This window comes from Nilaparvata lugens, chromosome 3 (assembly GCF_014356525.2).
Source record: "Nilaparvata lugens isolate BPH chromosome 3, ASM1435652v1, whole genome shotgun sequence".
NCBI classification, from domain to species: domain Eukaryota; kingdom Metazoa; phylum Arthropoda; class Insecta; order Hemiptera; family Delphacidae; genus Nilaparvata; species Nilaparvata lugens.
This window is the reverse complement of record NC_052506.1, coordinates 31,005,740-31,030,871: the sequence shown is the minus strand read 5'-3', so window position 1 is coordinate 31,030,871 and position 25,132 is coordinate 31,005,740. Positions and strand designations below refer to the sequence as shown.

Below are 25,132 nucleotides of genomic sequence, written 5' to 3'. Positions count from 1 at the left end.
TCACCGGATGGGAGGTCTAGCTTGAACCAGCACGGCACTGAGAAGAGAGACAGAGAACACCTTCCAAAGGTGAATGTAGCCTTTATCGTTTGGAATGTTGTTCAGTTCAGTATTATAGTCTACTAGAGAGTAGTCATTAGAAGTACTGTAGCCGAGGAAGGGAACTGAAGATAACGAGGCCCTCAGCAAACCAGTTGTAGATTCTGAGTCGCATGACAGCTCGGTATATTTTTGAGCTCGGACTTCCCTGACATAAAATGCTTTTCAGACGCCCCCGAGTACACCCTGGACGTAGGCGTTGTTCTTCTTTGGGCGTAGCTGCTTTCGGCACCCCCCGAACTATTCTAGAACGGAGGAGGGCCAGCAACCGAAAGCAAATTTAGATTACATTAGGGTAGGGCATTGTAGCCTGTTCCTGCTCTGCTGCCAATCAGCAGTTATTGCTGGCCTGCCCAGACGCTCCGGCTGGTGACGCCTAGTTCATACTACGCCATACAAAAAGTAGTTCCTCAAAACAACTCTTCAAATGGGCTTCTATCACCTGTTCCACACAAAACCAATGAGGAATAATAATGATTATTCATTTTTGAAGATTTATTCAGCTTCTCCTAGAGTCTTACCGCAATTTTGTTCGAAAAGTAATTGTATCGATTGGTGCTGATACACCAACACCGAACAAAGGCCGTCAGTTTCGAGCTGGCAGCTGGCGGTTCAACAACATTGAGGTTAGAGTGTCGAAAGTGTCTATTTGTGTCATCGTTGTAAGTTTACTCAAAGCAGTGGCCATGAAATAATGTCATCGTCTCCCAAGAGAATTAAAGAGGAATACATTTTGCCTACGCCGACGTTATCACCGCCTCCAACACCTAGCGAGGTTTGTAATTATTGTACAAGCTACATCTTCGTTTACTATCATCAGTTTTAGGTGGAGCATGTGGTAGAAAGGCGGGGTGTTGGGAGGTAGGCGTTTGGCCAGCTCTCAGCGTTCCTGCAACTGAATTTACTTTGGTGTGCTTGTGTGTGTACGATTGGGATCGACCCTCACCGCCTTTTCACACAACAACGAGTACTTTTACGTGTACGATGTTCCACCCTAACAATTTTACTACTTTTGCTTTGTTAACCTACTGTGGTGGTAGAGCACAAGGAAAGTAAACAGCCATAATATCCTTGGGTAGAGCCAACCAGACAAATTATTTGTATTATTACTTGAACTGAAAGTCAAAAAAATCGTATAGGCTAGACCTACTGGCTACTCAGTATCAAATTTTGGGAAATTCACAATATGAACATGGCATAAAAGATCATAAAGATATGTTTACCATATTCAGATCTAACTTGGACTGTTGTTTTAGAGGTTCTGTGAATATATTGTTGTTTTTAACACGTGAAAAAGTTAAACGAATCCTTATTGCAAGTTTGAATGCAGACTGCTTTTTAACCTTGAACATCTTTCTTAGCTCTTAATCATTGTCACATTATTTTAAATTGCATTACGGTACCTAATGCTACTTAAACTTAGATTAAAACATTAAAACCCAAGCAAAAACGTTATGTCTAGAGTTAATTTCAGTCCAAGCTAGAAATCACACGTTACGGTAATGTGCTATATTCCTTATCCTTTGTATGCTAGCCTGCTCCGCTCATAACTTACCAATTTGGGCCTTGGGTTGTTGCTTGTTGGGCACAAACCATGTAGGCCTACGGTAGGAGAAAGTAACTTTCAGACCCTTAACCCAAATCATGTCAGGGGGGTGCGTATTTATTATTTTTCCCCATTTTTAAAGTATACTTTTTGACATCACCAAATGCAACTTACCTACTAGCAGTTAGCTGTAGTTAAAATTTTTATTACTTCCTTGCGCTATAAATATTCCTTAAAAATACTATTCATCATATTAGTTTGAAAATAACTTAATAATAATGTATTGTAATAATACTGTTTTACATATATTAGAAGTTGAGATTACAATAATTTTATTTTTACAGAAACGGATTAACTGCAAAAAATGATTTTCTAATTCTGTTTATAAATTAACTTTGTATTACTCGTTTAGCTCTTAATAACAGTAAGGGATGATCTGATGATTTTTGTTCACTTTGTATTAATTTGATAGCTTTTTTATAGTCAAAATTAAGTTGAGATACGGTATTATTATTGTACGGTAATTGAATAGACTTAAAATGTAAATTTTTGACAACATTTCAAGTCTATTCAATTATGGAAAAGTTCTACAACATCAACATCCACACTACAAACTTAGGCTAAAGTGCACGTCCAGTGCCAACACACCTGTCATCAAATTTTTTGTTGGGATCGATTTAGTATGTTATTTTGAGCACAAAATCACAAAAATTGAACGGCGCTCACTATTGTTTTTAAAATAAACTAAGTTCAAAGTAGCAGAACTTAACCTATAAGTAGCAACCATAAGTAGCTAAGGTTAGGAAAAGCTGTATGTTATGAAAAGCTTTAGGTTAGGAAAAGCTTTATGTTAGGAAAAGCTTTGGGTTAGGAAAACTCAGTTTAGGAATATCATAATTTGATGATTTCAATTATCAAAATGGCTGCTACTCATAGGTTAAATGCATGTAAAATTGTGCTACTTTGAACTTCGTTTATTTAAAAAACAATCGTGAGCGCCGTTTAATTTGTGTGATTTTGTGCTCAAAATAACATACTAAATCGATCAAAACCAAAAATTTGATAATAGGTATGTTGACACTGGACGTGCACTTACACCCAAACTTAATTATTATACGGTATTATTATGATTTTTTTTCAATTATTAGTCCTACCGTTATAAATTATAGGCAATGGTAGGATTTTACTTGAAGAAGTGTAAATAAATTAGTGTAATCTACTTTACTCATAACATAATTATCCAATTAACTTATAGGGTAATTCATCTAAAATTTTATAATCCTTATTAAAATTGAATTTCAAATGCAAAAAATATTTTAAAAGATAGAACTTTTTACTTTAAGGGTGGAAGTAGCCGTAAAAGGATATAAACATAACCCTTAAATTCTAATAGTAATGTTTATTTTTGTGTAATAATATTATCAGCTGGTTATGCTTTTACATTTATCAGCTGATTATGCCTAGTCCACGTATTGGTCCAGTCGCTGGCCCAGCCTGGTGAGCTTGGCTGCGTTGGCTGTCCAGTGCTGGCAAACCACCCATCCACACATTGACGCTGGCCGACGTTGGCCTTTGTTGGGCCAATATGTAGATGCGGCATCAGGGTATTGTGCATTTTTGTGCGACTACAAGTGCACGCTTGGTATAATGTATTACCAAGCGCGCTTAAGAAACAAACCGACAATGCTGGTAAAACCGCTCAACAAATATAGCTTAAATCACATAGTTCACAAGAAAATTAAGACAATCATAATAGATCTTTAGGCTACAATACTTTAAAATAAATTGAATTGTTTTTATATTATAAATATAGGCCTATTGTTAATTCAAGAGAATCTAGGTACTTGTAGAAGTAAATAATATAGGTCTAGTAAACTCAAAATAAATTATCTACTTAATTAATAATAATAAGTAACTATTCTACACACACACCATGTAGAGCACTCAGTACTGTAGCTACCGTACTTACTCATAATATGAGAAGAAAATTATACATTTACAGACTATCAATAATTATCATTTTTATAATCCGTACAAAATTGCTTTTGACTTGGGAGGGAAATGTGCAGCAGAGATAGCATACAGTGGTAGGGATACAACGGCGGCGATGTTACCGTTCTGAACCGGCCAGCGCTCTCTAACTTCTAGTGAGTATTCAAGTACTCATGTTAAACTTACGAAGTTTCCTCTCTGAAAGCATTGAGTCGACTGAGTCTAATCAACAAATTGGCAACTGGCGCTTCTACTCTAACTTTCTATTCTAATTTATGTAACTTACCTATATTTCTATCCATTTGCATCACTAGCATGATGTAGCATCAATAATAAAAAATTCTGTTAATGCCAATGATTTTCATTCAGAGGAGTTTTTCTACAAACACAGATATTAGTTTCAATAGTTCTTATTCTGAAACATGAACACAATTTTTTTCAATGTAGCTAGTAATATTATAAGTGTATTTAAAGTGTGAATTATAAATGCTTGAAACTATTAGTAGTCTACATAATTTTCATCATCTGACAACGTAGGTTGTCATAGTCAATGACTATGGTACAGGAAACTTTACTTTTTCGCATTTAAAAATTCAAACAAAGCAAAAATATTGACCTATTCATAATATTGAGAGCGAAGTATTCTCAATCAAGCAATCAATTAATTTGTTGTATCGACATTTTAAAAATAATTGTAACTCTGTAATATAGGATATGTGCCGGTGATTAAGATGAAGAATTTTCTGAATAAACTACCCTGGTGTTGTTGTACCCTAAATTTTTTTATTATAACGCTGCCGCTTTTCATCCAAAATCATGTCCAAAGCGGCGATGTTGTGCATCTAGTACGAATTGAATCTGTGGCATTTAGAGGTGTTTTCTGAAACAAGCATGAACACTTCAAAAAAATCTGCTTAAATTGGGTAATTTAGCTGGTTTATATTGTAACTGTATAATATATGTAATTAAAATAAAGAATTCTCTAAATAAACTACTCTAGTAGTGTTTAATACCTCAACAACTGCTATTGAATATAATTTAAAAAAGTTTATTGGAAAATGTAGTGTTTATTTTGATTCATACTTTTCAGGAGAACTGCAAGCCGTCCTTACCGTCTCCTTTGGCGCTGTTGGCTGCCACGTGCAGTCGAATCGGGGGAGTAGCAGTGCAGTCACAGCAGCCGCAAGCAGGCGATAAGCTGCAGCAGCAACAGCCGCAGCCGCAACAGTTGCGTGTATCGGCAGCGCTGCTGCAGCAGCTGGCGGCGGCGGCGGACGGTGGGGGCGGGCAGGGGGGTGGTGGCCCCCCCTCGCAGCCCAGTGCCAGTCCGCAGCCGCCCCCGCAGCCACAGGTCATCACTTTGGCCCAGCTGCAGAACCTGCTGCCTCTCCAACAGCAGCAACAGGAGATCAAGTCATTCTCAACTGCTCCCACTGTACTCTCGGTTCAGGGCCTACAGCCCGCACAGTTTGTGCAGGTAAATCAATGTCTAATTAGGTCGGCATCCTGTTCATCGCTAAGGTTAATCAAGAAATTCAACATCTATCAATATCTCTCTTGTAAATCCATCTTTACATCTTGTCTTTCTATTTCATTCTCGGTATTCCTTCTTCTCTGCATCATCTATAAGTAAATTCTCCCCTATCCGTTCCACCTATTCCTAGCCAGTCATTAATTAACATTAAGTAATATTCATTTCATAATTTCATTTTATTGAAACATAATCAAAAAGAAATGTCTAGTTTATGTATAGATGAACTGAAATGTAGAGGAAGTGAGACCCTCTTGAGAAGGACTTATTCATTCTTCGTTCATGATCACTTACTTCTTGACATCATTCCAGCTATTCAGTGGAAAAAATATCTCAGAACCGGCTTAAATCAACTAACAATAAACTTTTGTATCCATTTATTCACTTACAACTTTGTACTTGTTACTTATGATTCAAATAGCCGCTCTTAAAAATATAAATCTAATCTAAAGCTACCACCATAGTGGAAAGAAGAAAAGGAATTCAAATTTGTTTTAAAAATTTCAGCAGAGCAGTCATCAGCAGCAGCAACAGCAGCAGCAGACGTCACAAGGCAATGTATTCAACGTGATGCAGCCGATGCAAACGGTCACCATCGATGGGCAGGAGGCACTCTTCATTCCCACGCAGAACACGGCACTTCAGACGCTGCTAACTCCATCTGGCCAGATTATCAGAGCACCAACCTCTGTTCTGCCCTCCAGCTTACTTCAAAATGTTGGACAAACGATACAGTTCCCTGGAGGTTAGTTATTTATTTATTTTTACATTGAAAATATAAAGAACACCTCTTTTTGGTGTTTTACAATGTAATTTAGTCTATTTGTAGGATGACAATTTTAGGTGTTACAAGCATTTGATTCAAGCTTAGCTCTATCTATTTGAATTCCTGGACCAACGAGTTGGAATACTGAAAAGTAGGTCTATGATAGGTTGTCTTCTGGCTAAATTGGAGCATGAAATGCATAACTTGATTCATTTTGCACTTTCGACTCGCTCTTCGCTGCTTTTGACTCCGGCTGACCAGTTGACTGAATCTGTGATTCCAGCGACACACTCGCCAAATGTCTGGCCGAGCGGCTGACTGTATACGGGCGGAGTGAAGGTGACCGGTAGCATAATAGCCATCCACAGTCCACTCACCACTCACTCGCGCTTGTCACACTGTCGCGCTAGTGTATAGTGTAGCCGTGCCACAGAATAGGCTACATACAGAATGGAAACTCAGCTAGTATCCTGTCACAAAAATCCGCCATCTTGGCCGTGCACTGTAGTGTGGCTATAGTGAGGTCCACGTTATAATGATAGTGGATAAAGATAAGAGAATAGCGATGCCGATTCTCTGCATTAATTAATAATATTTCTAAACTGTCAAAAACATAATTGGCATCGTTGTGGACCTAGAAAAGGATAGTACCACCGGCTTTGTCGAATGATAGACAAGGATAGCAGTTTCAAAGTTGAACAAATACTGTCATTATAACGTGGATCTCACTATAGAGTCTCTCCAGGCGTTATTCATGAGTTCCACTTTTGGATTCAAGTATTTATTGAAGTAGACTATAACATCTCAATGTACGATAATTTGATAAAAACTATACAGCATATTATTCAGTAATTTTTATAGACTATGTCTTTTTGTATTGCTTTATGATTTTATCTCATTCAGAAGCTTTATGAGTTCATATTCTCTCATTATAGGTGTGAATGGAAAATATAGTAGGCTACAGCCTATTTGTTAATTATGCAGGAGAAATAGGATGAAATGGGAAATCATGATTACATGTTTGTCCTAAATTCCAGTCTTACTTTCTAGGGCAAAACCTTCAAGTGCGGCCTGCCACCATCCCGCAAGTGGTCCAGTTCCCGTCTCTCCAGCAAACCATTCCAGTCCAGGTGCCTATTTCATCTGGCAATGGCCAAACTATCTACCAGACAGTGCACTTTCCACTCCAATCTTTCGCCTCATCCAACGGCCATGTACAAATGTTACCACAAATTTCACAGGTAAATTAAATAAATATAAAAATTGATTAAATAGCCTACAATAATCAGAAAATTAATCCCATGGCACAAATGAAAACATTATTAATGAGAAAAGTTAGGAACTTCCGTAAATATCCTATGGAAAGCTATCCTACCATTGTGGGTTAAGTGGAAGAGGGTGCTATTATTGCTTCAACTTCGCTCACATCACTTGTAATGTTATAAAGTGCAAATGCTCACTTCTCAAGCATAGAAGATTAATGTTGGGAATGTTATTACCTCAGCAGAAATAGTATCTTGCTATTAATTATATTACGAAGCTGGCAGTTGTTTTGATTGTATTCTTCAACTCAGCAATCCATTCTAATACAACTTTAATTCTATTAGTCCAGTCAATATAGACATAAAAAAGGGGGTGTGCTTGCAATTTATATTGTTGTTCTGATTTTTTAAAATATTATTTGGGTACATAAGAGAAATCCATAACCAATTTCTTCATGCAAAATTTCCTTGTCCTAGATGCAGGGTGGCCCAAAAACCTCGTATTTTCGTCTCATTTTCCATTTTTCAGCTATTTCTGCCAAATTTCGTAATCGGACAGAAAAATCTGCTCCCACCTTTTTTTTAGATTATAAAATTCTGAATGAAATGAGATCATTCGGAACTCTCTATCTCCAATGAGTACTGAGCTATGATTTTTCAAAAATGAGTGAAATTTGAAGAATTTTAGTTTTAGAAATTGGAAAGTGTTTGTGTATTGGAATATGGGATCAAGTACACTCAACAATAAATTTTTCATTTTTTGACCGAATTTGACTTATGATGCATGATTTTGGACCGCCTTGACGAGCCGAGAAGAATGAAGTGTAGTACGATGAAATCTGAGCATTGTGTCAAAAGTTATAATTTTTTGAAATTTTGATCCTTGAGGTGTCCTTAAGCGCGCCTCTCCACTAGGAAATACTGAAATAAAGTGCATCAAACGAGTGATTTTCATATAACATAATCTCATGAATTTATTTCATTGTGCGAAATATCAATGTGAGGACAGTGTAGTTGGTGATGATGGTTAAAGCTGAAAATTAGGTGTTTTTCACAATACAAGGAGCATTGTTTTTAGGTGTACCTGGGAATCTATATGAGATGGTAGAGCACAAAAATACGCTCAGAGGGATTTTGAATTATACATCTAAATGGTAAAAAACTGAAGATATTGTTGATCAAAAACTAAAATTCTTCAAATTTCACTCATTTTTGAAAAATCATAACTCAGTACTCATTGGAGATAGAGAGTTCCGAATGATCTCATTTCATTCAGAATTTTATAATCTAAAAAAAGGCTGGAACAGATTCTTCTGTCCGATTACGAGATTTGGCAGAAATAGCTGAATACTGGAAAATGAGACGAGAATACGAGGTTTTTGGGCCACTCTGTATTTAGCACAAGGAAATTTTGCATGAAGAAATTGGTTCGGAACTTCTCTTATGTACTCAAATAATATATTAAAAAATCAGAACCACAATATGAATTGCATGCACCAATGTATATAGTGACCGGACTATATGTAGTCCAACAACTTTCTACATTATAGCTATCACAATAAATGAAATTGATGAACAATGTAGCAGAAATTATTGGATTTTACGAAAGAATAGTAATTTTTAGGACTATTATTACAGAATTATTTTTAACTTGATAATAATGAAACATTCGCATTAAAAATTTATTTTTAAAAATAAAAGGCCTAAAAATAAATACAAATTCATTTATTATATCAAAATTCTTATAATATGAGTAGTCTAGGCTAATCAAAGTTTTTTTGTTTTAATTATAGCTATATCCTGAATACAAATTCAAATGATGAGAAAAATAATTGAACAATATTTTGTCTTCAAATGAAATGAAATCAAATTTATTTGCCAAAAGTTTTAAAACAAATAGACAAAATGCAAAAATGCACAATTTATGAATATGCCACTAATAAAATATTATAATGTTCGTAAAAAGGTATAATTTAGATTAAAATGATTTTATATTATATTATTCACATTGTTAGCAAAAGTCAAATATAGTTTTTTATATTTTGGCTCGACTATCATAAGTATAAACTTGTGCGCTTGAAGATACATTTTTATTTGTACCCATTGTAATGATTTGTTAACTTGGTGGTTTCGTGGTTATGTATTTCTGATGATTATACATTGGCATTAGAATATATTATTGCTATACAGTATTTTATTTTGAATATATTTTTTTTAATTTTCAATAACATTAATTAGTTGATAATTTGTGTGTACCCAGTTGCCGCAGATGGCGCATATAGTGACGCCGTCAGGCCAAGTGCAGTTGGCTCAGATAGCACCAACCGCCGCCAGCCAACCACAGCAGATCATGGTGCAGCAGCAGCCGCCCCCGCAACCACAACCACCCCCACCTGCCGCCTCCACCTCCGCCACCTCCAGCACCTGGAGCACCACCACCGTCTCCACGCCTAGTGTCACTGTCCAGGTGAATACTTTGCAACTTTGAACAAATGAATATGCAATGGTATAGTCAGGTCTACGTTATAATGGCAGTGGAGAAACATAGGAGAAAAACGTTGCCGAACCTCTGTCTTGTCAATGCCTTCTACAGACGGTACAGATACAGGTTTATTGATGTAATATTAACTGTCCATTCTCGTTTAAAATAATCAATTGTATTTTATTAAGCAATAAATTTTATTTTTTATTATTTCATTATGAATTTACACAATTAAGATGAAATATTTTGTTAATTAATTATTAATTCTACATTGTTGAAAGACGATCAGAGCAACAGAGCAAAGCGATAAAGAGATAGCGCTATCCGCTTTGTTGAATGATAGACAAGGATAGCAATAATTGCTAATTAAACACTGCCATAATAACGTGGACCTGACTATAGTACCCACCTATTAAAGTATTTATAACAGTTAGATGTAAGCTAGGGTACAAGCACAGTTAGTTGAAAGTTCAAATAAAACTGTTGTACGATTTACATTATTTTATTCTCATCCACTATTAAACAGAGCTTCTAGTAGGCCTAAGCATGTTCTCAAAACTATTAAAACAGTAATGAGTAGAAACAAACTATCTAACCGTTATGGAATAATGGTTGGTATAACTCGATAGCTGTTTCATATTCTTTGTCAGGAAGAAAATACAATGTAGAGGTCTGAAATGTAGGTATTTGTGAAAACTTCTATTCTGAAAATCCAATCTCAATGAGAAAAATTGAGGTTATATTTAATCCTACCTCTGATCTTTACTCACAAAAACAAACCAATATTCAAATATGATATTGAAAGTTGAAGAGGCTGATAATTAACAGAGAATAACACTTTAAAATTAGAAGAAACGTTTCAACTTTTTACCAATTTAGTTTGGTAGTGCAGATCGCGCTATAAAATGAGCGCTATTATAGCAGAGATGATGAACAAAATCGTAATCAATCGTATAGTATTCGTTTCTTTATGATTATAGTTACTTTGAAATGATTCCTTCTATGGACCTGAGCATGCTGCAGTGGCTTTTTTCAAGAGAGATTCATCACAGCAATAGTTTATTTTAATGTGTTGTAACAGTTTTAAATATCACTGATTGATGAGGATGTGATGAATTACAATATGGAATGAAATATACTTGTAGCCTAACTACAGTAATAATTGTAATACTGAATTCTTGAAAGGCTACTTAAAAATCATCAATATACAGTGTAATGTTATAAAAAAGCCATACGAATTCACTTTTGACGGTTTTAATATAGCAGATACTTTGTCATGAATTTTCAACGACGTCGACACTTTTGAATTTTTAAACCATCTTGGATTGTGAAAATTCATGGAAAATAATCGGCTACATTACAACAGTAGAAAGTATATTCGTATGGCTATTTTGTTGGTGGGGAACCCCCTTACGGGAAGGTCCCACGCCAATATCAAACCAAAAACCTTGTCTGTATGCATAATTTGAGCCGTAAATGGATATTATATACCGTTAATGCACCGTCAGTTTTCTCATATGAGCACTGTATGTTTCACATCACAATCCAATTTTATTATTTTTTCAGACGGTTTCATCTCCTTCAGTAGTTAACAGCATTGAGAGTGGAACATCTATTCAGGGGCAGAACGGACAAAGTCTGCTTCTTCAACAGACTTCTCTTCCTCAACAGATATCGTTAAATACTGTCGGTAAGTTTTCCATTCAATAAATTATTTTCATACTATTGACAATTATTTGTAACATGATTCTACTTTCCAATTTTTTGCGAATTTCTACCATGATGAGCTTCAATTGCTCATTGGATTGCATCAATACAACTTAGATTGCAAGTATGTGAGTAGCTGGGGAGAATAAAACATCACTCAGTGCAAAATTATAGGCTATGTAGTAAAAAGAGTCCATATTTTCATTTATTAACTTCTTCCTTGCGATACCGTACAAAAACAATCCAATTTAGCTAATATTTATTCAATTTTAGCACATCTGTGCTATTCTGCTTATTTTTGTAATTCTATTGAAAATTTCCCTTCCAATAAAATCCAATGAATATTTATATCGACCGTTATTTGTATGTTACAGAAAATATAAGCATGTGCAATATGTCCGTCTGTACAATAGAATATTGTATATTATAGTAATATATATTACAGTAAAATTATTTTTATGAGAATATTTTGAATGTATACTTATTCTTACAAATTGGTCAAACTGTTTTGTTATTCCTATTGTACTAATAGGATTGATAATAATAGAAGTATTTATAATACAGGGACCAGCATATTAATCCGACGATTTTGTAGTAATTGTTATGTTTGAAGCACTGTCATTGAAAAGGCGGGAATGTTGTACATCGACAGATCTATTCTTGCAATTTCAGTAGCAAGTATGTCGTGGTCAAGTGAACATCAAGCGATTGTGATTGAAGCTTATTTTAAAAATAATGACTCAGTTATTTTAACACAGCGTTTATGTTGCAGACATTTCAATAATTTAAATCGACACGCGCCTGTTCCCAGTAGGAATACGATCTTGTTGTGGGTAAAGAATTCCAGGAACACGTTGTCCGCTTTAAAAACGAAACCAACAGGACGAAAACGAACCGTGAGAACGCCTGAAAAACGCCTGAGTAGCTGTTACACGGTCTCCACGACGTTCAGATCGTGAAACATGCTGTTCCGCTAGCCATTTCTGATAGAAGTGTACGACGAATTCTTCATTCCGACCTAAAATTTCATCTGTATAAGATAATGTTAGTGTAACAGCTTAATGCAAATTATTGGACACATTGCAAAGCCGCTTGCGAGATCATTCTCAAAAATTTCCACCAGGATGCCGTTATTCTTTCAAGTGACGAGGAACATTTTCATTTTCGGGATTTGTGAATAAACAAAATCACCGTTATTGAGCAGCCAATAATCCACAGAACTAAAGGAAGTCATTCAACGAGAAATTGAAGCAATTCCACAAGTGATGATTGAGCGAGCAATGGCAAATTTTAGAATTAGGTTAATTGAGTGTGTGAAAAGTAACGGAAATCATTTGGATGACATAATCTACAAATAAAAAAAACTTTGTGAGTAATCTATGTAATTCACTATAAATTGCAAAACTTGATCTTCAATTTGATATATTATATGATTTTATTGTACGAAAGACACTTTAGCCAATATCCCTCAAAAATCGTCAGGTTTTTATGCCGGGCCCTGTATATATTGACTGCTAAAGAATTATTACCGTACTTTTTAGAAATAATTTACTATCCGTACTAAAACAAAAATCACAATCCACAGGAAATCAACCTCAGGTGACTGTGATTCCTGCCGCGAGTTTGGCAAATCTTGTAAATAACGCCAATGGATTACGAGGAAATTCCGTTGTACAGGTAAACATATTAATCTAATATTACTCATCTAGACTCTAAACAAAAAACTATCAAATCGAGCATTGACAAGTAAAGATGATATTATCCTATTGAAGACCGATTTCCACTTTATCTATAATCATATAATTTTATGTTGTATTCACATTACAGTAGTATATTTTCGACTATCAAACAGTGATTGCTATCATTTAATAACTAGTGAATTGTAGGTTCAAAAGATTAAAACAAAATACATCACTTACTTTTTATTTTCATCATGTAGGCGAACATTGACCGTGTATTTCACTTTATAAGCATTTGTATCATTCTCCTTATATCTATAGTTCTTATTTTACTTAATACAATGTTTATATGACTCTGAACTTGGTGCATTTGCTCTATGAATGTTGAATGAGAGAAACTGGTTTTTGTACGATTGGTCAAATTAATTTTTGCTGATTTTTTATACTCTTAATAGCTTGAAGCTAGAAATATTTTATAAGATTTAACTATGCGTTTTTTTCAATTGAAATAAACAGAAATTGACGATTAAGAGATATTTATTCAATTTAATAAAACAATTTCAATGTATGATGCTTTTCAATTTAGCTTTAATTTTCATCGATTGTTTTTGTTTTAGTTGCCGAACATGCAAACGGTTAATGTGCCTGGACTTGGCAACTTCCAACTGATACCTGCGAGTGCGCTGTCTGTGTCAACTCAGAATCAACTCGGCCTCACTCAAGCCGTCTCTTCGCCTGCTAACTCAGCACCCCAACTCATCCAAAGCTTACCTCCCAACGTCCAAATCGTCAGTGGTAAGTAAACAATTTTAATAGCTGCTGAATTAAATTTGTCATTTGGGACTTGTCATTGTGTCCTTGGAAATGTTTTCACGTTTTTTTTCAATATTATAAAATTCACAGTTTTAAGTTGAAAAATTTCCATTTTTCCTTCATTGTAATCCTGTAGGCAGACATCATTTGAAGTACTTCCAGCTGGTTCAGTACTCAACTGAGGTATTGAGTTCTCAGGTACTTAGTACTCTATACGTAAAACTGAGGGTGCATTTATCAGCATTCTTCCCATTACTGTAGCCACTAGCCTTCCTGTTTCTCTAGGGCTTGAAATGTGAAAATCAAATCTAAAAAATCTCTCCTTCACTTTGGCTCTGTTCCTCTATTAGTTTTACTATTTTTCTCTAGTGCCTTTTGTTAAAGTATGTACTATATCCTGTCTAGTGCCTTTTCTTCAAAGCATGTATTCACACTATGTAGCTCCGGGCTTCGGCAATGACTGACAGCCTATTTCAGCATTACAGCACGACGATGTGCATCGTTGGAACCACAGCAGTCTATCATGTCCAGACCATATAATGAAATGTGTTGCGTTTGCTTGCAGCGGCGACTGCGCAGCAGCTGCAACAAGAGCAGAGTGAGCAGGGCCGCTGGCAGGTGGTCAACTTGCAGCAGCAGCAGCCGCAGCAACAGCATTCAGTTCAGCAGCAGCAGCAGCAGTCAGCTGGCAGCAACTCAGCCAACGAGGAGGATTCGGGTGACGAGAAGCCCAGGACGCGGCGTGTTGCCTGCACCTGTCCCAACTGCACCGAAGGCGGAGAAAGGTCTGTACTACCATCAAAGCTTCATCGTTCACTTTTCTCCCGTTCAATATCGTTCCAACTTCACACACACACACACACACACACACACACACACACACACACACACACACACACACACACACACACACACACACACACACACACACACACACACACACACACACACCAATACCCAAAAACCACTTTTTTGGACTCAGGGGACCTTGAATCGTATAGAAATTTAGAAATTGGGGTACCTTAATTTTTTTCGGAAAGCAATACTTTCCTTACCTATGGTAATAGGGCAAGGGAAGTAAAAATGATTAAATGAACTGAATAATGCAGAAGAAATTATTATTGACCTAGCGAAGTGAGGTCTAAGATTCAAGTCGACGGTTTGGCATTTCTCTTAATGTTTAAATGTGCAAATGTTTATATGTTGCGCATTTACGGCGAAACGCGGTAATAGATTTTCATGAAATTTGACAGGTATGTTCCTTTTTAAATTGCGCGTCGACGTATATACAAGGTTTTTGGAAATTTTGCATCTCAAGGATAATATAAAAGGAAAAAGGAGCCTCCTTTATATATATATATATATATATATATATATATATATATATATATATATATATATAACTTGAAATATATTATGCAAAAAGTGGTTGCTGGTTTTTTTTTCATATTTAGTTCAATATAATTCGTAGTTAACGTTTCGTTTTTTTCAAAGTGCTGATGTAATTAGACCATAAATGGATACGCGTTTTTGAAGAAAGAGACAGTGATTGAAATTTAACACTGTCTTACTGTTTACGCATACCGGACGGGATTTGTGAGTTCAATGATCTTTAATTGTTGCAATGTTCATGTAGTGTAAAGTGTAAATTATAGTACTTAATTTATACCTATATTAATTTAGTAAAAAAATCATTTGCGTTGTGTACTTGTAATATGAATTTCTTGATTTCTTTTCTAAATAACTGACGTGACGTTATTTTCCTTGTTGTTACTGAAAGTGAATTAAATATTTTTATAGCTATGTATTTGAAGTGTCGTCTGGAATGTTCTAATCTTGGTTTTGGGAGGTTAATGTGCTGTGAATTCTTGAGGTTTATTCTTTCTTTCATCTGTTGGATATAGAAATTATTTTCAGCTAAATAAAGAATTGTTTTAAATAGAAAAGAATGTCTCACTGGTAATATTGATAGTTCTCTGAAGAGCATCATTGAACTATATTGTTAAGGTTTATTACAAATTATTTTTTATATATGTTTCTGACCAGTAATCACAGGTTTAATATGAACATTGTATGCACTCCCATAGCATATTAATCCATTATTATACCATGCAATTATTGGTTCTAGAATAAATATTGTAACAATACTTCTTTTGAACATAACTTTCTGAGGTAATAGAACTTCCTTATGTATAAAAATAACTCATTTTTTATCTTCTGTACATGATCTGACCAAGTGAGCCTACTATCCAATATGAGGCCCAGGTACTAAACTGTACGTGCTTGTTTTATTGTTTCACAGTTACACAATTTATTATTTGCCTGTTGCGCCCAATCTTATTTATGGAAGTAAATACTAGCCAACTCCAGATCCGTGTTTTGAAGATTAAATTGTATTATATTAGATTTGTCTGTGTTGATAGTCAATTTATTTTCGCAAAACCACCACCTAAGGTGCTTAAGATCCATTTCTAATTTATTTTTAAGTTCTTGATTTGCTTTGGCCGAATAAAATATAACTGTATCGTCTGCAAATGATATAATCTTTCCCAGTAAGTCACCATCCGTCAAATCGTTAATAGAGACCAGGAATAAAGTACTTGATAACACTGATCCTTGAGGAATACCTATGGTAATGTCCCCGGGTTCACTCAACTTATCATTAATTCTGACCCTTTGACTCCTATTAGGTAGCATCTTAACCAATCATTAGCAATTCCTATTACTCCTGATAAATCAAGTTTTTTTAGAAGCATGTTTTTATCAATAGCATCATATGCTTTAGAGATATCAAGAAATAAAGCTGCACACTTATTATTAACACTAAAACTGTCATTTATTTTTGAAATGAGATTTTTAATTGCCACTTCTGTACTTCTTCCATAATTGATTAGGTATATTTTATTATTATCTGTATCTGCTTCTTCGTTGGATCTCTTCAATCCTTCAACTTGAAGTATGATTGTACTGTTATATCTAAATGTAGTATTTCTGGAATTAGATTAATTTTATTCATTTTTGTTCTATTTTTGCCAGATTTTAAGTAAAGATGATCTATTAAAGATTTAGAAAATCGGGACCTATGAGTGTAATCAGTATTGAGTGAGTCAAATCCAAAACTGTTCATTAGATATTTGTAATCGTCAATAATTCTGGTGTTCTGAAAAAAGATCTATATTTATATCTCCCGTGAAAAAGAAAGGGACCTCATTGTTTTCGTTAATATTAAATATTTCTTCAAAGTACAAGGTTAATTCGTTAAGAAATATTTTGGGTGAGTTTGATTGCAACCTGTAAGCAGCCAACAACTGAAATTCAAAATTATTATATGAACAAGATATATGTACACAGTCCGCTGAAATAAAATCTATTGTCTTTTTTTGAACGTTATCTCACTGCTAATATAAACCAAAGTTCCTCCTGCTCTGTAGTTATGATTAAAATTACCATGTACGGAATAGCCCTCTATATGATATGTCTATTTCATTCTCTAGTATCCATATTTCTATCAAGACTATTATTAGCGGGTTGTTTTCTGATTTCATCATTTGCACTAAGAATAAATCGAAATTACTTCGCAGACTGCGTATATTTTGATGAATAATTAGTGTTTCTCTGTTACTTATCTCTGATGACATTTTTATTTACTGGCACTGTTTTTCCTGGGTTACCCGGCTGCTCTGATGCACTTCTCACGCTCAACTTTCTCACTTGTTCACTGTTCTTGAATTCAATAACTGGTGTTCCGTCTTCTTTCCTTGCTAGAATTTTCCCTTCCTTAACAATCTTACAACCTGTAAGGAATAGTTTCCAGTGTGGTTTTACAATTTTACAACCTGTAAGGAATAGTTTCCAGTGTAGTTTTATTTCCAACATACAAGCTAAGTAATTATGAAATGTAAAAAATGCTTTCTTTTACTGTGTCTTGTATTTGTTACTGTGGACTGTGTCTTTGTTGTTCGACCATTTAGATTTTTCGACAAGTTGCTGATCCCCCGGTTTAGGTGGGCAGTGGATGCTATTCAATCTATCTATCTATCTATGTAAAAGCCTTCTTTCCAATGAATTTTTGTTTTGCAAAAACATAGTCTTTATTGGAGTATTTATACATTTATTTACAGTTGCTAATACTTCAATTTGAGTACACTCCAATAAGTACCAATGGTTCTTCCACAGTTTAGGCTTCTGCAAAACAAAAATTGATTGGATTGCAGCCTCAAAGTAAGTAAGTAGGCCAAGTGAGTAAGAGTACTACAATAGTACTGTTTGAGTGCAACAAAGCAAGTTTTATTCACACAGCTCATGAATCATGATAGTTCGACACGTTTAAGGTCGATTTTCTGGTGCAATTAGATTGCACCACACATTGTGTGTTGCAAATAAATTCTTAAAACGTAATGGCTTATTATTATTACTGTATTTAAAAAAATATATACTGTAGAGATACGAGCTTGCTAATAACTTGTCGCAATTATTAATACACCTATATGTAAATACATTCATCTCTCATTCATCATTCCTCTCATATCCAAATGAAAAGCTTAATATATAGTGTTCATGTGGACCAGTACTACAACACAACAAAACAATAGTTGAAATTACACACTACTTCATGATGTAATCTCCTTATAAATGTATTTTTGTAGGACTGTCGATAAAAAGAAGTTGCACATCTGTCACGTACCTGGATGCAACAAGATCTACGGGAAAACGTCACACCTGCGCGCGCACCTCAGGTGGCACACGGGCGAAAGACCTTTCATCTGCAACTGGAGCTACTGTGGCAAGAGGTTCACCAGGTCTGACGAGCTTCAGGTACAAAAACAATCCGCTACCTACTCTATTTTCTCGTAGTTAAAAATTATTATTTGGACAATTTTCCTTCACTTTCCAACTTGAGCCACTGGTAAAGTGATTTGTATGCTGGGCATACAAGTTAAAAGAGAATTCAAGCTTTAATTAATACCAGTAGTACCATTATTGATTTCAGTTGGAATTATCCAATGTTTTCAACATACTGGATATTGGAGAACTCGCATAAACAAAATTTGAGTTTGGAAAGGTATTAGGAGATGAACTAAATTATTTATTTTTGAGAACTATTTAGATATCTGTATTTAAATGTTGTAAATCAAGCATTTATTTTCCAAAAATCCTCACTTCATCCTTCTTACTCCTTGTTACCTATTTTAGAATTTAGAAATAATGTATATATTTAGGAAACTTGAGCCATGTTAAACTGGAATCCCATTAACCAGGAAGTCAGCACAAGGATAATCCTACATTGGATTGGAGCGATTATTCCCGTCCGTCCGCATCCGATCGACTGGCGAGAGCTTACTTTCATGAATAGCTTTACAGCATTTATTTAGGATTTTCGTTAAATAATAATTATATATTAATTAGCATTTGAATAAATGCATTCTCTATTTAATTCCATCTGTTCATGAATAGCTTCAGTCCTCTTCCATATTTTGAATTGAATTGATTTGGCTAAAAAAACTAGTTTTAGTTTTCTTCAATTTCTTATCGAATGCTACATTAATTCGATTGTATTTATAGATATGATCAGCAGGTGGTCTTTTCAAGAATTTTGGTATGATAGTTATGTATAGTTAGGTATGATAGCTAAGTGGTATAAGCTTATATTTTATAATATTCAGTTCAGAGCATGAAATTTAGTGCCAGCAATGGAAGTTGATACTACATATCTGTGCATAGTGAACTGCGCTGCTCGTAATCTTATAGAGTCTACAGCGACTCTTTTTAGTGACACTTCATTTAACGGTACCTAGGTCTAAGTTATACCAACAAAAACTTACTATGTTCTTTACTACCTTCCTAGTTTTGCTATTTTCTACATCTCTTGTATTGAATAAAGTATAAATATGCTTTTTATATTTATGTGCGAGTAAAATTATTTGGTGTTATAGATAGAGAAGCCTTGCGACTGCAAAGATAAAATACTGTAACTTGAAAAGTTAAACATAAAATACTCTATAAAAATGGAATATAATGCAATTTTAGGAAAAAAATATCCCTGAATGTTTTTTTTTTGTAATATTTCCACTTCTTGAATGTTACCTTCCATTCAAGGTCAACCCATTCGATGTTTGCTTATTGTGGCTTGCCCAGTTAGTTCGTTCCTACTGCATTAGTCTCACTACTATTATAGATATTTTCCAAATTTTATTAATCAAATAAATATAAAATTGATCATGGGATTCTGTTACAGAGGCACAGGAGAACACACACGGGAGAGAAGCGATTCATGTGCACAGAGTGCAACAAGAAGTTTATGCGAAGTGATCACCTTTCCAAACACATTCGCACACATCAGAAAACTAGAATTATTGTGAGTTCGGATAAGCGTTTGTTGCATGACAAGACAAAGGATTAACTGCATGCTACTCTTTGTTGGAAAACAGCTCTTAGGAACGGTGTCAACTAGAGTGTGTTCTGTGATATTCTATCAATTTTCTTTCATATTACAGTATTTCTAACAGTTTTTATTTGTTGATGAATCATCATTTTTAACTTGAAGCAATGCATTTTATGAATTGCTTACTGTACTTTTATTCCTTTATTTTTATTCTATTATCTTTTATCTTGAGTTTATTACAATTTATGGCACATATAAGATGAAGTATTGTCACAATTCATATCATATTGTTAGCACAAATTTTGCTACTCAACCATCATATTTTATTTTGTGTAGTTATTTTTACGTTATTTTCTCATAATTTTAAAGGATGATCCTGCTCCTAATGGGAAAGATGTTTGGATGGAGCCTTCCAAACCACCTCCACAATTCGAACAAATCTATATTCAGGTATTATTTTTTTAATTTATATATTTTTCGTTTACTCCAATTATTTCCTAATTTTTTAATTCATCTCCTCAATAGTCAAGATTATGGTAATACTACTTGAAAGATAGCAACTAGCCTATTCATTATTGTAATAATTATTGTTTGATTATTGTAATAATCACTTGATACTTGAGGGGTTTGGGAAAATAAATAATATTTTTTAAATAGTGTATCGAGTTTGACGCAAATTTGTCAGTGTCTTGTTTTTATGGTAATTATCGATCCGATGCTCCTTTTTTTCTCTTGTTGAATTCTACTCAACCCAACCATTCAGCAATATTATTTTTGTCAAGTCGCTTACCATCCATATCCATCCGACATTTTGGCCCCAGTCACTAATTTTAAGCTACTACTTTCTAGCAATTGGATCACTGGTATTGTGTATTGTATTGGTATTGTTACGTATAATTCATTATTATAATTTTAAATATATAAATACATTTTCTACGTATTAATCAGGCATTATATTTTAATCAGTCTACACTTGCAATTTACTTACTTTTAGTTATATAGATACAACTGCTGCTACAGGTATAATTCCTTAAGGTAACTTACCTTTACTGGTACCGACAGTAATATAGTTACTGTACTGGTACCTAACTGTGTAGATGGATTCCCACAAATCAGTATCAAAGTCCGTATTTGGTTTAGTGAAAATATTCTTGCCATGAGCTGTAATTGGACTCCATACTCGCTCGGCCGGGCTGCGCGTCAATAGTCCTATTAGAATTCATGGAATAATATTTTCACTGACCGGACACGTGCGCTACTGATATGGGGTAATCCAGCTTTATAAAAGCAGTTACTGAAGTTAATATTGTCTCTTGCAGGAAGTTGCCACTTCCACCCAATCTGTTTCACAAGAGGAAAGCTCATCTGGGGATGAAAAGATGATGATAACCATTCAGACAGAACCTGAACAATCTGATCTTGCAATAGTTGACACTCTTGAATCGCCCATATCTAACTGATGTGAGTATAATGTCTTCTGGAGTCACACTAGTTAATTATAAGATATATACAAATAAATTGATGCGAAAATCATGACTAATAGTAAATGTTGAGATTTTCGAATATTGTGGGAAAAATGAAGGTATTTATCAAGTTATGGCCATCACACACAAAGCGTAGCTAGAAATACGTATTCGGAAGACGTAGCCTTCATATCTCCTAATGTTGAACAACCTGTACATTACACACTAGCCTAGCGTAGATTCAACATTGGATTATAAATACCTCTTCCGAAGACGTATTTATAGCTACGTTACGCTTGGTGTGTGATGACTAAGGTTTGTTCCAGATGATGAAAAGAATTTTTCCTACAGTTACCTTGAAAAGTGGCCATTGCTGCACTGATTACAGAACGCAAAAAATCACTTTTCCGCTCTAGTGCGGGAAAATTTTTTTCCGCACTCCAGATTTGCAACATGGCAACGCAGAATAGTTGGTGGGTTATATGGAGCACCAGTGCAGCAAAATCAAAATTAAGTTGGTAACAGTGAGGTGCACGTTATAATAATATCAAGGACATCGTGTACAACAGTGGATGACAGCCACCACATTCAGCACACAGCCGCCTTCATTCATTTACTACTACATTATTCAATTTTATTTATTAATAATAAAATTACACAAAAAACATTTGATGGATTTCAGGCAATTTTACCCATAATTACCCACTTTTCATATTCAATGGTAACTGTAGGAAAAATTAAATGTGAAATACGTGCGCAAAGTTTCTCTGCTGCACTCAAGAAACCATTCCACCCTCGCCTACGGCTCGGGCGTAAACGTTTCTTTCGGTGCAGCAAACTGTCACTTTGCGCACTAGTTGCACAAATAACTATTATCAGTTATTCACTAGAATTAATGGGGCCTGTTTGAACTTACGTTCATTTAATCGCGTTTACTCAATGATATCGCATTGTCCGTTCACTTAGTATTGGTTTTATTAGATGACAACTTAATCACTATGATGACTTGAACGGGTCCTATAGCTTTGCCTATCGGCGGAGGGCTACTAGTATAATACTATCCGTTCAAAAGCATCGAAAATTTTCTAAATGTATCTTTCCATAAGAAACAGATGATCTTTTGTATCTTCTCAAAAGCAACGTGTTGCATCCGAAAAGATATACAAGGAGATTTTTACAACATAGCCTATCAGCTGAAATTCGTTCAACATGCTCTTTCCATTGTTGGTGATACGTTGCAACTCTCTCATCTATGAAGAATCTCTGTGTGTAGGGAGCTTCCTTCAAGGAAGCTCTGTAGGGAGCTTCTTCCATTTAGAGATCTAGGGAATCTAGAGCCTATATATTATAGCAAAAGTAGGAATATCACCCCGCGAACTAGGCGTATACCTTGCCTATATGCAGTTTCAGTCACGGAGGCAAAGCTACAGGATGCGTACTTATGTACAGCCCGGAGTAAGCTATGTGGCATGGATAATGAATTTAATTTTCAACTCATTTGCTCCTTTTAATTATGATATATGTTATTAATCTTATAGACTATTGAAATTATAATGGTGTTTTACAGGAACATTTTGAGATGTAGGCGCTCCTAAGACTTCTTGTTACCACAGATAATTTCGAAATCCATCGACCAGAAGAATAGCCAAGTTTAAACAACTTTTTGATTTTGTACTTTTGTATAAATTACCATGTAAATTTGTACAATATAGAAAAGTAAGGTATTTATCAACACTAGATTGGTTAAAATTTATCTGATGTCGCAACCAATGAGAAATTATTGGTTTTTATCAAGCTGATTTTGTAACGTTTAATTGCATAAAGGTTTTATGGTGCTTCTTTAGTATTAACATCATAATTTTTTATGACTAATGTTGGTTGATATTGATATTACTGTTACACTAAGTTTTGTTAAATTCGCCCTTAATTGTGCCTATTCGTTTATTAATGATATTATTGTTGACAATTAATTTAATATATTCACTTTAGTGGTAGCCTCTAAAGGAATGAGTTTTTCGAGATTGATTGAAAACATGTCAGTGTTGATAATATATTGTCTTAGTATCACATCTTAAGGTATCTGACTAGTCATTTGCTGTTAAGAGGTTCTGAAGAGTACCCACCAAGAGTCATCAGGGGTCCAGCCATACTTTTCCAATACATTTATCATTTACTATGATACAATGCTAAACCCTTGGTGGTATTCTGCAAGGCAGAGACATGTAAAAAGTACATCCTGCCCATTATTAAACCAATAAGAAGTACTCATAGAAGATAAAATAAACATTTTATACGTTACAAATTGTGAAATGTAAAGGTTCAATTCTAATTGATATTACAGATTGATATTATTTTGATTGCTCTGATATTGATCTCTTTTATCTTCAATTGTTATCTGTTCGAAAAATAATATAAGATTTTCTCTGATATTATTGTTTGAACGTAGTTTTAGAATAGAAAGAATTAGATTCATCAAGCAGTATCAATACATTAAGTGTAATTGGTGAATCCAAAAATAGATTTCTTAGTCTTCAAAACTTGCTTGCGGTCAGAGCATTATTCTGAAAGTCGCAACATGACATTAGAGAGAATAACAAAAGAACTTCAATTATATAATTATTTTTTAACGAAAATCCTAAATAAATGCTGCAAATCACCCCGAAGACCTCTGCTACAGCAGACATTGACAACAGGGCTAACAGCTAGATGGAAATTCGATGAGAACTACTATCCAAAAATTAGTTGCCAGCCCGGGAATCGTACCCGGTACCTCCCAATTGCCAGTCAGGAATGCTTACCCTTACACCAAACTGACAATCTGTGGATAGCAGCGCTCATTTTATACGAAGCCAAAGCGGCCAACCAGTTACAGATGGAATAAATGCATTCTCTATTCCATCTGTAACTTCAATTATTATTATTAGTGAGCAAGAATGTTTTATTTAGTTTGAAATAAAATCATTTTTTTAAATTCATTTTCTGGTTACAGCTTGAGAAGCAGATAATATTTTTATTTATAATACTCCAAATATTTGTATTTCAAATTTTTATTCAAATATATCTATAGAAGAAGACTGTTTGATTATATAATTTGTAAATAGTTATGTAATTCGTTTAATAGAAGAATTTATCAAAGTTTTTGTATTAGTTTGTAGTCAATTGTTCAAATTAATATTACAAAATAATAGCTAAAACAATTAATGAAAAAGTGATCTCATTCTTATAATTCATTTATCCTTTGAAATTCTTTATTATTAGACATTTTCACAAAAACTATTGACAATTTCGTACAAAAGGTAAACCCTGTATTTCTTCAATAATACTTATCATTCTACACAAAAGCTAACTAGGTCGATTGCAGAGAATTAACTAGTATTCAGAAAGTTATTTATTCTGGGAAACGATAAGAT

At 34.5% G+C, this 25,132-nt stretch overlaps 1 protein-coding gene across 3 annotated transcripts; it reads left to right on the top strand.

The window, feature by feature from the left end:
- Nucleotides 1-320: 320 nt before the first annotated feature.
- Nucleotides 321-24,934, top strand: LOC111045444 (transcription factor Sp4). 3 transcript variants are annotated; one of them, XM_039423499.1, is made up of 14 exons: nucleotides 321-874; nucleotides 4,728-5,114; nucleotides 5,679-5,913; nucleotides 6,985-7,175; nucleotides 9,457-9,663; nucleotides 11,245-11,368; nucleotides 12,971-13,062; nucleotides 13,682-13,859; nucleotides 14,443-14,662; nucleotides 18,524-18,692; nucleotides 20,113-20,232; nucleotides 20,629-20,709; nucleotides 21,579-21,720; nucleotides 23,290-24,934. In XM_039423499.1, exons 1-13 carry the CDS (start codon nucleotides 794-796, stop codon nucleotides 21,717-21,719), a joined length of 2,226 nt encoding a protein of 741 aa, XP_039279433.1. In that variant the 5' UTR covers nucleotides 321-793; the 3' UTR covers nucleotide 21,720; nucleotides 23,290-24,934. The 3 variants fall into 3 exon arrangements, with proteins under 3 accessions (XP_039279433.1, XP_039279434.1, XP_039279432.1); XM_039423498.1 differs by having other exon boundaries at nucleotides 356-874; nucleotides 5,676-5,913; XM_039423500.1 differs by lacking the exon at nucleotides 20,629-20,709 and having other exon boundaries at nucleotides 325-874; nucleotides 5,676-5,913.
- The last annotated feature ends 198 nt before the right edge of the window (nucleotides 24,935-25,132 follow it).